Source organism: Papio anubis, chromosome 20 (assembly GCF_008728515.1).
Source record: "Papio anubis isolate 15944 chromosome 20, Panubis1.0, whole genome shotgun sequence".
Lineage (NCBI taxonomy): Eukaryota > Metazoa > Chordata > Mammalia > Primates > Cercopithecidae > Papio > Papio anubis.
The window spans coordinates 17,335,863-17,353,296 of NC_044995.1; the positions used below are offsets into that span (position 1 = coordinate 17,335,863).

A 17,434-nucleotide genomic window follows, 5' to 3' on the forward strand; every position below is an offset into this window, starting at 1 on the left:
TGAGGCAGGAGAATTGCTTGAAGCCGGGAGGCGGAGGTTGCAGTGAGCCAAGATTGTGCCATTGCACTCCAGCCTGGGTGAAATAAATAAAATAAAATTTTGCTTTGCTTTGTTTTGTTTTTTTAGAGGCAGGGCCTCGCTCTGTCACCCAGGCTGGAGTACAGTGATGCCATCACAACTCACGGCAGCCTCGACCTCCCAGGCTCAGGTGATCCTCCCATCTCAGCCTCTTGAGTAGCTGGAATCACAGGTGTATGCCACCACACCTGGCTAATTTTCAAATTTTTTTGTGGAGATGGGATCTCACTATGTTGCCTAGGCTGGTCTGGAACTCCTGGGCTCAAGTGATCCACCCGCCTTGGCCTCCCAAAGTGCTGAGATTACAGGTGTGAGCCCCTGAGCCTGGCCTATTGCTCTGTTTTTGAGATTTTTGTGAATGTTTATTGCACAGCAAAAGCTGAGTGATACAAATCCAGAACTTAGACCTTCAGCCCTCACCCCTGAACTTCAGGCCTACATGTCAAACTGACTGCCGAACACCTTCGTGTGGATGTTAATATGGTTTGGCTGTGTCCCCACCCAAATCTCATTTGAATTGTAGCTCCCGTAATTCCCACATGTCGTGAGAGGGACCCAGTGGAAGGTGATTGAATCATGGGGGCGGGTCTTTGCTGTTCTCATGGTGGTGAGTAAGTCTCATGAGATCTGATGGTTTTATAAATGGTAGTTCTCCATCATAAGTTCTGTTTGCCTGCTGCCATGTAAGACGCCCCTTTGGTCGTCCCTCCGCCATGATTGTGAGGCCTCCCCAGCCATGTGGAGCTGTGAGTCCATTAAACTTCTTTCCTTTATAAATGACCCAGTCTCAGGTATGTCTTGATTAGCACTGTGAGAACAGACAAATGCAGATGTCTAATGGGCTTCTCAAACTTACCATGTCCAACAAGTAACTCCTCTTACCTGCCTGAACCTGCTCTTTCTGTGACCTTTCTCGTCCCATAAAGGGCAGCTCCAGCTGTTAGACCCCAGGCCTGGGGTCATCCTTGACTCCTCCCTTTTCTGTCACCTCCCACATCCAGTTAGTAAGCCCAGTGGATGCTGCTTTTAAGTATCGCTGAATCTGACCACGTGTCAGAAATTCTTCCGCTGCCCCCATCCTGGTCCTGCCCACCCATTCCCGCCGGGTCATCACAGCAGCCTCCTCAGCAGGGGCCCTGCTACTGCCTGACTACCACAGTCTGTCCCCCACACGCAGCCAGAGGGACCCGGTGAACACCTGAGGCAGGTCATGTCCCTCCCCTGCTCAGAATCTGCCCATGGCTCCATGTCACTCAGGGTAAAGGGAGTTAGTTACCTGAATCATTCACTTTATATATTTAGTGACAAAGACCTTACGTGAGGCCCCATGACCTGCCCCCGTGACTACTCTGACCTCATCTCCTCCCTTTCTCTGCCTACCTCTTTCCACTCCGGCCACCCGAACTCCTTGCTATTCCTCAAATATTCCTTTGCACTGGCCGTTCCCTCTACCTCGAATGCTCTTCCCCCAGTATCACCATGGCTCCCTCCTTCCCCTCCTCGAGTCTTCGACCAAATGCTTCTGCATGAGGGTCCCCTGATCACGCTATTCAAAAGGGCACCCGCCTCACTCCATCCTCCCTCCCAGCTGTACTTGTCTGCATAGCACCTACTGGGCACGGCATTCAATCACTGCAATTATTATTATTATTATTAATTATTATGAGACAGGGTCTTACTTGTTGCACAGGCTACAGTGCAGTGGCACATTCTCGGCTCACTGCAGCCTCCGCCTCCTGGGTTCAAGCAATTCTCATGCCTCAGTGTCCTGCGTAGCTGGGGCTACAGGCACACACCACCACACCCAGCTAATATTTTTGGTACTTTTAGTAGAGATGAGGTTTCACCATATTGACCAGGCTGGTCTTAAACTCCTGGCCTCATGCAATCTGCCTGCCTCAGCCTCCCAAGTTTCTAGGATTACAGGTGTGAGCCACTGTGCCTGGCAACTGCATTTATCTTACATTGTTTATTGCCTGTCTCCCTCTACTGGAGTGTAATCTCCACAAGGGCAATGTTTTTGTCTACTTTGTGAAGTCACTTGTAAAATTTTAAAATGTGGCCAGGAGCGGTGGCTCACGCCTGTAATCCCAGCACTTTGGGAGGCTGAGGCAGGCGGATCACAAGGTCAGGAGTTTGAGACCAGCCTTGCCAACACGGTGAAACTCCGTCTCTACTAAAAAAATACAAAAATAAGCAGGGCATGGTGGCGTGTGCCTGTGATCCCAGCAACTTGGGAGGCTGAGGCAGGAGAATCGGTTGGACCCAGGAGGCGGAGGTTGCAGTGAGCCGAGATCGCACCACTGCACTCCAGCCTGGGTAAAAGAGCGAGACTCTGTCTCAGAAAGAAAAAAATAAAATAAAAAGAATGGTGTGACCTGTGTCATCTGAGAATGAAGCTTTAAGTACTAAATGCCAGTGCCTATCCCATCTGCTTTTCCCTGGGATCAGAGACTGGCAATGAGCCAGGGATTAGCTGCTCTCTCAGCCTGGGTGAGGACAATGACAGGCACAGCCCCAAACTGGCCTAGGATGAGCACATGGTGTGAGCAGGAAGTCAGCCTTCACAGGCGTAAGCCACTGAGACTTGAGGTCATTTGTTACTGCAGGAAAATGCAGCCCATTTTGATGGACTCATTGTCCCGCTGGGTAGCTAGGAAGATAAAAGAACGTGTGTAAGGCTATTAGCGGAGAGTCCGGCACGCAATAAAGACGCACAAGCCGGTAGCTGTTATTGGTATGCTTTTTATTACTGCTATTTTATCATTCTTTTTATTACTACTACTTCTTTTTTCTTTTTTTTTTTTTGAGACAGGGTCTTGCTCTGTTGCCCAGGCTGGAATGCAATGGTGCAATTATAGCTCACTGCAGCCTGGATTGCCTGGGCTCAAGTGACGCTCCCACCTCAGTCTCCCCATTAGCAGGGGCTGTTCCCTTTCTACAGCAACCATGCCCGACTACTTTTTAAATTTTTAGTAGAGATGGGGTCTCACTATGTTGCCCAGGCTGGTTTCAAATTCCTGGGCTCAAGCAATCCTCCTGGCTGGAATTATATGTGTGAACCACCACACCCAGCCTCCTACTACTTTTGAACAAAGTGACACCAGTCACTCAAATCTGCCCCTTGCCTACTGGAAGTCCTCTCTCCCAGCCCCCCAGAATCATTTTGATTCCCTGGAGGACTTCAGTCAACACCCATCTTCCCAGGGGATCTCCTCCCCCAGTTATATCTGTTAGGGAATAAGGGAGATTTTAGGGCAGAATCACTGTTTTCATTTCCTATGCCTGCGGTAACCAATGGCTGTGCACTTAGTGACTTACAACACCACAAATGTGTTCTTTCAGTTGTGGAGGTCAGATGTCTGACTCGGGTCTTACAAGACTAAAATTAAGATGTCAGCAGGATTGGTTCCTTATGGAGGCCCCAGGGGAGAATCCATACTCTTGACCTTTTCAGTTTCTTTTTTTTTCTTTCTTTCTTTTTGAGATGGAGTCTTGTTCTGTTGCCCAGGCTGGAGAGCAGTGGTATGATCTCAGCTCACTGAAACCTCTACCTCCTGGGTTCAAGCAATTCTCCTGCCTCAGCCTCCAGAGCAGAGGGGATTACAGGCATGCGCCACCATGCCCGGCTAATTTTTGTATTTTTTAATAGAGATGGGGTTTCGCCATGTTGGACAGGCTGGTCTTGAACTCCTGGCCTCAAGTGATCTGCCTGCCTTGGTTTCCCAAAGTGCTGGGATTACAGGTGTGAACCACCCTGCTCAGCCAACCTTTTCAGCTTCCAGTGTTGGCCTGCATTCCTTGGCTTGTGGCCTCCTCCTCTATCTTCAAATAACATCTCTCCAACCTCTGCTTCCATCCTCACCTTGCCTCCTCCTCTGTAGCTAAATCTTCCTCTGCCTCCCTCTTCTAGGGAGCCTAGTGATTCCATTTAGGGTCCACCCAGATATTCCAGGACAACCTCTCAATGAACGATCCTGAGCTCAACCACATCTGGGAAGTTTCTTTTGCCAAATAAGGTCACCCACAGATTCTGGGATATCTTGAAAGCCATTATCAGTGACCACATCCCCCTTCTTTCTACTGTACCCAGACTGTAGAAAGGCTGGATTCCACTTTTTCCTGGACATCTATGTCCTGACTGACTCTGTCATCTGTCATCCATTCAATGTGCCTCTTATTCCTTCAGTCTGTGACATGGCCTCAATATCTGTTTTTACTTCAGTAACAGGAAATTTGATTTGTGACCAGGCATACAGTTAACCCGAGACCAGATAAATCTTTTTTTTTTTGAGATGGAGTCTCGCCCTGTCACCCGGGCTGGAGTGCAGTGGCGTGATCTCAGCTCACTGCAACTTCTGCCTCCCGGGTTCAAGCAATTCTCTTGCCTCAGCCACCTGAATAGCTGGGATTACAGGCACCTGCCACCACGCCCCGCTAATTTTTTGTATTTTTAGTAGAGACGGGGTTTCACCATGTTGGCCAGGATGGTCTCGATCTCCTGACCTCGTGATCCGCCTGTCTCGGCCTCCCAAAGTGCTGGGATTACAGGCGTGAGCCACTGTGCCCGGCCCAGATTCATCTTTTTGAGGCACTGAGTGCCCATCTCTAGCTAAGTTCTGGCAGCAAAATGTAGACAGGAGTGTCATGTACCATGCTCCTGGGAAGAGCATTCCCTTCTTCTTCCCTCCCTCCCTTCCTCCACATGTTGACTGGGATGCAGATGGGAAGGATGGAGCTCAAGCAGCCATATTGGGCCACAAGAAAAACCCACATTTGATGCTGGAGCAACAAGAGAGAAGGAGCCTGGGCCCCGACACTGGAGCCCCAGACAGCCTCGGTAGCTGTCTCCCTTCATGTGAAAGACAAGAATACTCCTCATTAGTAAAACAAAATACTAGTTTTTGGGCAGAATAACAGCCCCCAGAGGTGTCCTCAGAACCAGTGAATATATTATGTTACACAGCAAGGAACAGTTAAGGTTGCAGATGGAATTAAAGCTGCTAATCATTATTTTATTTTATTTTTTCGAGACAGTCTCACTCTGTCACCCAGGTTGGAGTGCAGCAGCATGACCATGGCTCACTACAGCCTCTGTCTCCTGGGCTCAAGCAATTCTCTTGCCTCAGCCTCCTGAGTAGCTGGGACTACAGGTGCGTGCCACCATGTCCAGCTAATATTTTGTATTCTTAGTAGAGACGGGGTTTCACTATATTGGCCAGGCTGGTCTCAAACTCCTAACCTCAAGTGATCTGCCCACCTCAGCCTCCCGAAGTGCTGGAATTACAGGCATAAGCCACCACGCATGTCCCATTGATTTTAAAATAAAGAAATTGGGAATGGTGGCATGTGCCTATAATCCCAGCTACTTGGGAGGCTGGTTGAGGCAGGAGAATCTCTTGAACCTGGAAGGCTGAGGTTGCAGTAAGCTGAGATCATGCCACTGCACTCCAGCCTGGGCGACAGAGCATGACTCCATCTCAAAAAAAAAAAAAAAAAAAAAAGTGAAATTAACTATGCAACCAGGCTCAGTATATCCTGGAGCTGAGTGGCTAAAAACATGGACTCTAGGATGGGTGCAGTGGCTCACGTCTGTAATCCCAGCATTTTGGGAGGCTGAGGCTGGAGGATCACTTGAACCCAGGAGTTTGAGACCAGCCTGGGCAACATAGCGAGACTCTGTTTCTACAAAAAAAAAAATGCAAAAATTAGCCAGGTACGGTGGTGCATACCTGTAGTCCCAGCTACTCAGGCAGCTGAGGCAGGAGGATTGCTTGAGCCTGGGTAATCAAGACTCCAGTGAGCCGTGATCATACCACTGCCCTCCAGCCTGGGCAAGAGTAAGACTCCGTGTCTTTAAAACAAAAAATGAAAAACAACAACAACAACAAAGGAAATTATCCTGGATTATCTGCGTAGGCCCAGAGTAATTGTAAGGATCCCTTAAAGTGAAAGAGGAGGCAGCAGAAAAGGACAGAGTCATAGAGGGATTTAAAGATGCTCCGTTGCTGGCTTCAACAAGGAAGGGGTCACAAGCTACGGAATGCAAGTGGCCTCTAGAATCTGGAAAATGCAAGAAACTGGATTCTCCCCCAGAGCCTCCAGAAGGAAGGCAGCCCTGATGACACCTTGATTTTAGCCAAAGGAGACTCATTTTGGACTTCCAACCTCCAGGACTGTGAGATAATGAATCCGTGTTGTTGTAAAGCACTAAGTTTGCAATCCTTTGTTACGGCAGCAATAGGAAACTGATTCATAATTAATCCAAACTTCTTGCTTAAATCTTTCGGTGTCTGTAAAGCTCCTGATTAATAATAATAATCATCACACTTTGGGAGGTTGAGGCAGGTGGATCACCTGACATCAGGAGTTCGGGACCAGCTTGGCCAACATAGGGAAACCCCATCTCTATTTAAAAAAAATACAAAAATCAGCTGGGTGTGGTAGTGCCCACCTGTAATTTTAGCTACTCAGGAGGCTGAGGCAGAAGAATCTCTTGAACCCGGGAGGTGGAGGTTGCAGTGAGGTGAGATCGCGCCACTGCACTCCAACCTGGGCAACAGAATGTGACTCTGTCTCAAAAAAAAAAAAAAAAAAAAAAAAAAATTAATAACCAAAACCATCATCCATGTCAGTAAACACACTGAGCACTTTCCATGTGCCTGAAATAACCTCAGCCCACTACACTTTGTGCTTATGTAAGACACACAACAATCCCACAAAAAAAGTGTAAAGCCTTAAATACAAATGTGGGAAAAGGAACAAGGCTGAAAATAAGCCAGCTAACCATCTATCTTAAATGTGAGGAAAAGAACAGCACGCAAAATTCAAAGAAAAGGGCCGGGCGCGGTGGCTCACGCCTGTAATCCTGGCACTCTGGGAGGCCGAGGTGGGCGGATCACTTGAGGTCAGGAGTTCGAGACCAACCTGGGCAATATGGTGAAATCCCATCTCTACTAAAACTACAAAAAATTAGCTGGGTGTGGTGGCACACGCCTGTAGTCCCAGCTACTTGGGAGGCTGAGGCAGGAGAATCCCTTGAACTTGGGAGGTGGAGGTTGCAGTGAGCTGAGATTGCACCACTGCACTCCAGCCTGGATGACAGAGCGAGATCCCGTTTCAAAAACAAACAAACAAAAAACTCAAAGAAAAAAAGAATAAAGAAAACAAGCATGAAAGATATAATAGGCTGGGAGCAGTGTTTCACCCCTGAAATCCCAGTGCTTTGGCAGGCCGAGGCAGGAGGATCACTTGAGCCCAGGAGTTTGAAAGCAGCTTGCCAACACAGTGAGTGATCCCATCTCTACAAAAAGAAAGAAAATTAGCTGGGCATGGTGGCATGCGCCTGTAGTCCCAGCTACTGGGACGGCTGAGACGGGAGGATTGCTTGGGCCCAAGAGTTCAAGAACAGCCTGGGCAGCAGAGTAAGACCCAATTGTACAAAAAAAAAAAAAAAAAAAGTATAATAATAACCAAATCCACAATGGTAACTAATACTATTTATCATTAATGAAATAAGATCAAATTAAAGAAAAAAATGTACAATAGTGAGAACCCACAAAGCCAACTGTTAGTTATCATTGGTGAAGAGTCTAATAAAGATGTTGCAATTATAAGGCTGGGCGTGGTGGCTCCCGCCTGTAATCCCAGTACTTTGGGAGGCCGAGGAAGGTGGATCACTTGAGGTCAGGAGTTCGAGACCAGCCTGGCCAACATGGTGAAACCCTGTCTCTACTAAAAATACAAAAATTAGCCAGGTGTGGTGGCGGGTGCCTGTAATCCCAGCTACTCAAGGGGCTGAGGCACGAGAATTGTTTAAATCCAGGAGGCAGAGGTTGCAGTGAGCCGAGATCGCACCACTGTCCTCCAGCCTGAGCGACAAGAGCAAAACTCCGTTTAAAAAAAAAAAGTGTTGCAATTGTAAATCAAAACTGATAAAGAAAAAAATGAGGCTGGGTGTGGTGGCTCACGCCTGTAATCCCAGCACTTTGGGAGGCTGAGGTGGGTGGATCACCTGAGGTCAGGAGTTTGAGACCAGCCTGGCCAACATGGCGAAACCAAGTCTCTACTAAAAATACAAAAAATTAGCCAGGCATCGTGGAGTGCACTTATTGTCCCAGCTACTCAGGAGGCTGAGACAGGAGAATTGCTTGAACCTGGGAGGCGGAAATCACAGTGAGCCGAGATTGCGCCATTGCACTCTGACCTGGGTAACAGAGCGAGACTCTATCTCATAAAAGAAAAGATAAGAAAAGAAAAGAAAAAAATGAGGGAGTCTCTGAGATTACTCTGGCTTGGAGAGTGCCTGATAAAAAATAACATTTTAAAAACTAAGAGAGAGAGAGAACGTATCAATGACCAATATTAAACAATAAGAAACAGGAAACCTCCCTACAAATCTCAAAACTCCAAGAACATGTAAGCAGTTTTTGTGTGTGTATTGTGTCCACTTCACACATGAGGGAAACTGAAGCTTAGAGAGGCTGAGTAACTTGCTCAAACTCACACAGCCCATAAAAGGCAGAGGCAGGATTTGAACCCACGGTCGTGGACCCGCTCAATCTCTGTGCTATGCCGCCACCTCCCGAGCGCTTCTGGGCTCCTCCTTCCCGGGCCCTGCTACCAGGGAAACCCCGTCCCCTCTCCGGGCTTGGCTTAGGGTTTTCACTGCCCACCCACAGGGGCTCCTGGACCAATGCTATTGCAGCCCTGAAGAGTTTCAGATCCAGCTTCCTTCACCGGCTTCCTTCAGGATTTAATCTGAGTTTCCATCTCCATCGCTTCCCTGAGTTCTCCTGGCCTGGCTTCCCTCTGTATTCCTGTCCCCTCCTGCTGGTGGCAGCTTCCAAATTTGGGCTGTATTCATGTATTATCTGTCTCAGCTTAGACTGTCAGTTTGCAGAGAGCCTCTCCACTCAAACAGCGGCCCTCAGCAGCCTGGCATCCTCTGGGAACTTGTAGGAAGTTCAGACCTAAACCCAGCGGGCAGTGGCTCAAGCCTGTAATCCCAACACTTTGGGAGGCTGAGGCGGGTGGATCTCTTGAGGTCAAAAGTTTGAGACCAGCCTGGCCAACATGATGAAACCCCGTCTACAGTGCACACCCCAGCCTGGGCGACAGAGCAAGACTCTGTCTCAAAAAAAAAAAAAAAAATATTTAAGAAATAAAGTATGGAAATTCAAGCCCAAACCTGTTGAAGCAGAATCTGTAGCTTAAGACCTTTCCCGTCTCCGTCTCCCTCTTCCTCTAAGAGATTGGCAGCACCTTGAGTAGCTCTGGCCTAGAGCAGAAAGGGACTATGGGACCCCGGGAAACTTTAAGACAAGGCACTTCACCTGCCACAGGTGTATCTGAGAACATGAAGGTCAGCTGTGTCCTGAGGTTAGATGACGACCAATCTTTTGTCTGCATTGCAGGAGATTCAAGTTCAATCTGGGCATTTGGAGCTCCAGGCACTGGAGATGTTCCTTTTTCTAATTGCTAAAGACAATTTTTTTTCTGTAGTCAGGAAAATTACATGAAATATACTGTTAAAGGATCTGAACAAGTTGAAGTATCAATACAGAAAATTCTAGACGTAGGCTGGGCATGGTGGCTCACGCCTGTAATCTCAGGACTTTGGGAGACTGAGGCAGGCAGATCGCTTGAGGTCAGGAGTTCGAGACCAGCCTGGCCCCATGGTGAAACCCCGTCTCTACTAAAAATGCAAAAATTACCCAGGCATGGTGGCTGTGTCTGTAATCCCAGCTATTTGGGAGGCTGAGGCAGGAGAATCGCTTAAACCTAGAGAGGACAGAAGGTTGTAGATGTAATAAACCATTCATGACATAGGACATAGGAAGCTTCAGACTGAAGCCCTAGCCGTCAGTTCTCAAACTTGCGTGTGCACCAGAGTCACCAGGAGGGCTTGTGAAAACCCAGATTGCAAGGACCCATCCCAGAGTAGGCCTAGGGTGAGGGTGAGAATTTGAAATTCTAGCAAGTTCTGACAGAATGCTGATGCTGTTGGTCCAGGGAGTACCCTTTGAGAACACTGTTTCCAAACCACACAGTTATGGCTGCTTTGGGATTATACTATCCCTTAAGAATTATATGGAAATAATCTGGCTGGGTGTGGTGGCTCATGCCTGTAACCCCAACACATTGGGAGGCCAAAGCAGGAGGATTGCTTGTGCCCAGGAGTTGGAGACCAGCCTGGGCAACATAGCAAGACCCCAACTCTAAAAAAAAAAATTTTTTTTTTTAATTAGCTGGGCCAGCCAGGCGCAGTGGCTCACGTCTGTAATCCCAGCACTTTGCGAGGCTGAGACGGACGGATCACAAGGTCAGGAGATCGAGATCATCCTTGCTAACATGGTGAAACCCCATCTCTACTAAAAATACAAAAAATTAGCCGGGCATGGTGGCAGGCGCCTCTAGTCCCAGCTACTTGGGAGGCTGAGGCAGGAGAATGGCGTGAACCCGGGAGGCAGAACTTGCAGTGAGCTGAGATCGTGCCAATGCACTCCAGCCTGGGCAACAGAGTGAGACTCCGCCTCAAAAAAAAAAAAAAAATTAGCTGGGCGTGGTGGTGTGTACCTGTGGTCCCAGCTACTCAGGAGGCTGAGGCAGGAAGATTGCTTGAGGCTGGGAGTTTGAGGCTACAGTGAGCTATGATCACACTACTGTACTCCAGCCTGGACAACAGAGCAAGACCCTGTCTCAAAAAAAGAAAATGATATTCAGTGTCGTATCCTTACAAAATTGTAATGCATTCTGATGACCCACTATGAACTTAAGTACTGATCTGAATATTTTCCTGTATTTATGCAACACACATTATTTTCATTTAAATTATGTACAACCTATAATGTTGTTTATGTTCAAGTACCACCCTGATGGGGACAAATACTTTCCTTTTTCTTCTAGTGGCAATTTCACATGTATAAGCAATCTCCCTTTTTATGCTCTGCTGAAAAATGTCCAATCAAGGTTGTAAAACCTGAAAAGAGGATTCCTTATTATACAAATCAAAATCTATCAGTGGATATGAAACAAACAAACCAATGTGTCATTCTTGCCACTGCATTCCTTTGTATGCCCCTGTTCTAGCTCTTTTCACATTGTATTCGAATTATTGATTTATTTACCATTTGACATTCTCAAGGGCTCATGGTTCCTCAAGGACAGGACATTCTCCTATTAGAAAAAATTGTGTAATAAGATGTTTTTCTACTGTTTGTCTAGTTTGTGTTAATAAATACTGAGGAAATTGTTTCTGGGTGAGGATGCTGTGCACGTGTGGGCATGTGTATGTGTGTGTATGTGTTTGTGTGTGTGACATGTGTGCTTATGTGAACACGTCAGATTTGTGCGTGTGAGATTTCACATGATATGTGGTGGCTCATGCCTGTAATCCCAGCACTTTGCGAGGCTCAGGTGGGAGGATTGCTTGAGGCCAGGATTTTGAGGCCAGTCTGGTCAACATATCGAGACCCTGACACTGTAAAAAAAAAAAAAAAAAAAAAAAAAAAAAAAGAGGCCAGGTGCGGTGGCTTATGCCTGTAATCCCAGCACCTTGGGAGGCTGAGGTGGGTGGATCGCCTGAGGTCAGGAGTTCGAGACCAGCCTGGCCAACATGGCAAAACCCTGTCTCTATTAAAAATACAAAAAATTAGCTGGGCATGGTGGCGAGCACCTGTAATCCCAGCTACTCGGAAGGCTGAGGCAGGCGAATCGCTAGAACCCAGGAGGCAGAGGTTGCACTGAGCTGAGATCGCACCATTGCACTGCAGCAACCTGGGCAACAACAGTGAAACTTTGTCTCAAAAAGAAAAAAAAAAAAAAAGATGTCACAGGTGTGAGATTTGTAGCGTATACGGCAGGAGTGGAGGAAGACTGGAGGCTTGTTCATGACAATGGCTGTGTGTGGTTCCGTTGGGGGACAGGGGTGCGTGTTGCCCCAGAGCTGGGCATGTGTCCACCCTAGGATTCACCGTGAGAATCCAGGACCATCAGTGGCTGGCTGTGTGATGCGTGTCCCTGCCCATGTGTGTGTGGCGGGGTTGAACATGCTGTGCCCAGGCCCTGGGTCTCTGTGGGCTCTGTCGGATGCGGGCTGTGTACTATGCCTCAGTGGGTTCCGTGTTCCTTCCTGTGCCTGCGTCTGTCTCCCTATCCATGTCTCCCTGGCCATATCACTCTCTGTGTCTGAAGTTCACGGCCCTCCGGGGTGGGTGGGACTCTGAGTGACTCTGCTGCCCTGCATCCCTGTGTCTGGGGCGGTACAGAGCCAGAGGGTGGCTGTTCTCTGTTCCTGGGACCAAGGAGGCTCTCTGGGAAGTTAGCAGCTGGAGATTAGATTTCAAGGGATCACAAAAGGAACTGAGAAAGAAGGATCCCCGGGCAGGGCCAGGCCAATGGCCAGGGTCTCAGAGCTGTCAGGAGAACAGTCATAATAGCTTCCATGTATTGAGTACCTATCATGTGCTGGGCACAGTACTTCATGCTTTATGTATTTCATTTATACTATTGTGTTAATACAATATTGTATATTAAGTATTCATATTACATACATCATATACATATATATATATATTTCTTTCTTTCTTTTCTTTTTTTCTTTCTTTTTTTTTTTTGGAGACAGAATCTCACTCTGTCACCCAGGCTGGAGTGCAGTGGCACGATCTTGGCTCACTACAACCTCCGCCTCCCAGGATCAAGTGATTCTCCTGCCTCAGCCTCCTGAGTAGCTGGGATTACAGGCATGTGCCACCACACCCAGCTACTTTTTGTATTTTTTTAGTAGAGACAGGGTTTCACCGTGTTGGCCAGGCTGGTCTCGAACTCCTGACCTCAAGTGATCCTCCTGCCTCGGCCTCCCAGAGTGACAGGATTACAGGCATGAACCACGGTGCCTGGCCTATATTATATTTATAAATAACAATTATATGGATTGTTCATAATGTAAATTACTTTATAGAGACCTTTTTTTTATTTTTTAATTTTTTTAGAGACAGAGTTTCCCTCTGTTGCCTAGGCTGGAGCACAGTGGTGCAATCACAGCTCAATGCAGCCTCGACCTCCTGGACTCAAGTGATCCTCCTGCCTGGGCCTCCTAAATAAGTGGGACTACTGGCATGTGCCATCGTGCCTGGCTCATGAGACCTCATTTTCTATTATCCCATTGAAGGTAGGAGGGAACTGAAGCTCAGAGAGGTAAGTTCATTTTCCCAAGGTTGCTCAGCAAGCAGGTGGCAGAGTCAACATCTGAACCCACTTCCAAGTGTTTCCAGTCTTTGGCTCTTAATAACAGCCCTACCCCGCCTGAGGTGGATGCCACAGCGTCTGCGGAGGACCAGCAGGGTATAGGTTTGGCTGAGCAACCATGGATAACAGCAAATTGTTGGTGTTATGTTGTTGTGATGGTTTACGTTTATTGAGTCCTTACTATGTGCCAGGCACCATGCTAAAGGTTTTAATAATAATAATGATGTACCGGGTGCAGTGGCTCATACCTGTAATCCCAGTACTATGGGAGGCAGGAGGATTGAGCGAGCCCAGGAGTTCGAGACCAGCCTGTGCAACATGGTGAAACCCCATCTCTACAAAACAATCAAAAAATTAGCAGGGTGTGGTGGCACGTGCCTATAGTGGCATGTTCCCTACTCAGGAGGCTGAGGTGGGAAGATTGCTTAAGCCGGGGAGGTCGAGGCTGCAGACCTAGGAGACAGAGTGAGACTCTCTAAAAAAAAAAAAAAAAGATGGTAGTGATGATGACAGATGCTCATATGGCACTTAGCGAAGGCCGATCCCTTCTCTAAGTGTTGTTACATGGATTAATTCATTTATTCCTTTCTTTTCTTTTAGCAGGGTCTCACTCTGTCACCCAGGCTGGAGTGCAGTGGCACGATCTCGGCTCACTGCAGCCTGGGCCTCCCAGGTTTAAGCAATTCTTCTGCTTCAGCCTTCCAAGTAGCTGGGATCACAGACACCTGCCACCATGCCCGGATAAGTTTTGTATTTTTAGTAGAGATAGGATTTTGCCATGTTGGCCAGGCTGATCTCAAACTCCTGACCTCAAGTGATCCTCCCGCCTTGGCCTCCCAAAGTGCTGGGATTACAGGCGTGAGCCTCTGCACCCAGCCCAATTAATTTATTCCTTATACCACCACTCTGAAGTAAGTACCATCAGCGTGTCCCTGAGGCCTTTGTGTGCACAGCTCGTAGAGGAGCTGGGATTTGGACCCAGACAGTTTAACTCCATGGACTGTCCTCCTAAACCACATCCCTTCTACCATCCCCTGCAACCTTTTCAACATTCCTATGATGTAGGAGGAAACATTACCCATTTCACAGATGAGGAAACCAAGGCCCAGACCTGTACTGACAGAGCCAGTGGACCCGTGTCTGTCTAGTCAGTGCATCCACACTCTTGACCCTGTTTTGGGTAGAGGCTGGGAACTCCAAAAAACCTTGGAAGGGCCCTGGCCAGGCTCCCAGAGGTCTGGGTCCTTGTCCAGCCCTAGGGTTCCAATCTCCCTCTCCTTCCTATGCTGCTCTAATTTTTTTTTTTTTTTGAGACAGAGTCACTTTGCCACCCAGACTGGAGTGCAGTGGTGTGATCTCGGCTCACTGCAACCTCTACTTCCTCGGTTCAAGCAATTCTCCTGCCTCAGCTTCCCGAGGCTCTGTGCGCCACCATGCCCAGCTAATTTTTGTATTTTTAGTAGAGACGGGGTTTCACTATGTTGGCCAGGCGGGTCTCGAACTCCTGACCTCAGGTGATCCACCCACCTGGGCCTCCCAAAGTGCTGGGATTACAGGTGTGAGCCACTGCGCCCGGCCCTTGTTTCATTTCTACTGGCTGATCGGTAACAGCTCATTTTATATGATAGGAATTGAGTTTATTTTTCCCTGGCTTTGTTTGTGGGTTTTGTTTTGTTTTGTTTTTGCTATACAATAGTTTTACAGTTTTATACAGCTCAAAAGGTTCACCATTTGTTTTATAGATTGAAGATTTCCAACCTTAGTTAAGAAAGTCTCCTGGCTCCTGAGGTGGGAGTGGCAGGCTCTTCCCCCGCATCCCTCTCCTAGGCCTGTCCTTAGCGTGTGGGAGGGAGGGGTGCAGTTCTTGTCAATTTGTAGGCATTCTTTTTTTTTTATGCGATCTTGGCTCACTGCAACCTCCACCTCCCGGGTTCAAGTGATTCTCATCCCTCAGCCTCCCGAGTAGCTGAGACTACAGGCGTGTGCCCTAAGTTTTGTACTTTAAGTACAGACGGGGTTTCACCATGTTGGCCAGGCTGGTCTTGAACTCCTGGCCTCAAATGATCTGCCTGCCTCGGTCTCCCAAAGTATTGTGATTACAGGCATGAGCCACCGCGCCCAACCTGTGTGCACTCTTTATATATTATAACTTGTAATGCTATGCTTTTGAAATGTTGCAAATATCTCCTCAAGCCTTTGTATGCTGTCTTGCAAAAGGTTTTTAACGTGTTATGCAAATACTGCTATCTTGTACTTCACAGATTCTGGATTGCCAGCCTTGGTTGGGAAGATTGCCCGGTCTGAGCCTGGTGGGGGTGGGGCATGGGGCTCCTCATCTCCTTCTCTACCTGCCCGCACCCCACAAGGGCCTCTATCCTTATCTCCAGCTTCTCCTTTCCCAAGGTCCTGCCTCCCAGGGAGGGAGCCTGCCCAGCCAGGAGGCCCCAGCCTCCCACTCCCGCCTCCCCCAACCCAGTCTTTCCTTATCTAGAATAAGGGTTGTTCCATTCCTTATTTATTTATTTATTTTTCCTGGCTTTGTTGCCCAGGCTGGAGTACAGTGAAACGATCTCAGCTCCCCACAGCCTCGAACTCCTGGGCTCAAGCGATTCTCCCGACTAGGCTTTGTGAGTAGCTGGGACTACAGGCCAGGCCACCAGGCTGGGCTAACTTTATTTTTAGTAGGGACGGGATCTTGCTATGTTGCCCAGACTGGTCTCAAACTCCTGGGCTCAGGCGATCCACCCGTCTAGGCCTCCCAAAGTGCTGGGATTACAGGCGTGAGTCACCAGCAAGCCTCTTGTCAATTTTTAAAAGTTCTTCCCATTTCTGTCTATTAACCTATGCCACCCTCTGTGTTGCAAATGACTCCTCCTCAAGTACTGTCTCTTGTCTCTATAATGTTGTTGGTCACCTAACATCTTAAGGTGCTAAGTTGTATACACAGCGTCCACCTTGTACCCAGGGTTGTGGGTTTCCGACCTAGGTTAGGCAGGTCTCCCGGCTCCTGGGGGAGGGGCGCCCCCCTTCCCTCCATGAGTCCTTATCTGGCAGCTTGTCCCTTCCCACGGGTCGGGCGCATAAAAGCGCGCTGGGCCGCGGCGGGGCACTGCCACCATGTCCTCACTGCGCCCGCTGCTGCTGGCCCTGGCCCTGGCCCTGGCCGCCGTGCCGTGCGCCCAGGGCGCCTGCCCCGCGTCCGCCGACCTCAAGCACTCGGACGGGACGCGCACTTGCGCCAAGCTCTATGACAAGAGCGACCCCTACTATGAGAACTGCTGCAGGGGCGCCGAGCTGTCGCTGGAGCCGGGCGCAGACCTGCCCTACTTGCCCTCCAACTGGGCCAACACCGCCTCCTCGCTTGTGGTGGCCCCGCGCTGCGAGCTCGTCGTGTGGTCCCGGCAAGGCAAGGCGGGCAAGACGCACAAATTCTCTGCCCGCACCTACCCGCGCCTGGAGGAGTACCGCCGGGGCATCTTGGGAAACTGGTCCAACGCTATCTCCGCGCTCTACTGCAGGTGCCCAGCTGCCCAAAGCTCCGAGCCCACCCCAGGCCCCGGCCCCAGCTCCGCACAAACCCCCACACCCATCATCCAAGCCCCGAGGCTGCTCCACACCCCTGAGCTCCCGACTGGAACTGGGAGCACCAGGCCTCCCTAAAACCAGTCGTGGAGGCCCCATCTCAGAGTCCTTACCCAGACCAGGTCCTCCTTCTCTTCACCCCCAGCACCCGGTCCCCACTCCACCTGCAGCCCAGGAGCCTGGGACGGAGATCTCGCCCCAGCTCTGGGATTCAGAGCCAACCCTCCATCTTCTGGAATCCTCCACCTACCCACCCGCCCACAGCTGTTCTTCCCAGGGAGGGCTGGCTAATTCTGGGGACTGAGAACTCCTAGACCACCTCACCTTGGTCCCCAGAACCAAAGCCAGCCCCCATGCCTCAGATAATCACATCTCAAAATTCCCAGACTCCAAAACTAACCCAGACCTCAAGACCTCAGACTCAATTATAGGAACCCCCAGTGTGTAACCTTCCTGCTCTCCACTCCCCTAGACCCTCTAGACCAGCCTCAGCCCTAAAACCAGTCCCACAGCCCACCCCTAAGAC

At 49.1% G+C, this 17,434-nt stretch overlaps 1 protein-coding gene across 1 annotated transcript; it reads left to right on the forward strand.

The window, feature by feature from the left end:
• Positions 1-15,943: 15,943 nt before the first annotated feature.
• SYCN (syncollin) lies at positions 15,944-16,986 on the forward strand. The gene has a single exon (XM_021930435.2). It carries the CDS (start codon positions 16,444-16,446, stop codon positions 16,984-16,986), a length of 543 nt encoding a protein of 180 aa, XP_021786127.2. The 5' UTR covers positions 15,944-16,443.
• The last annotated feature ends 448 nt before the right edge of the window (positions 16,987-17,434 follow it).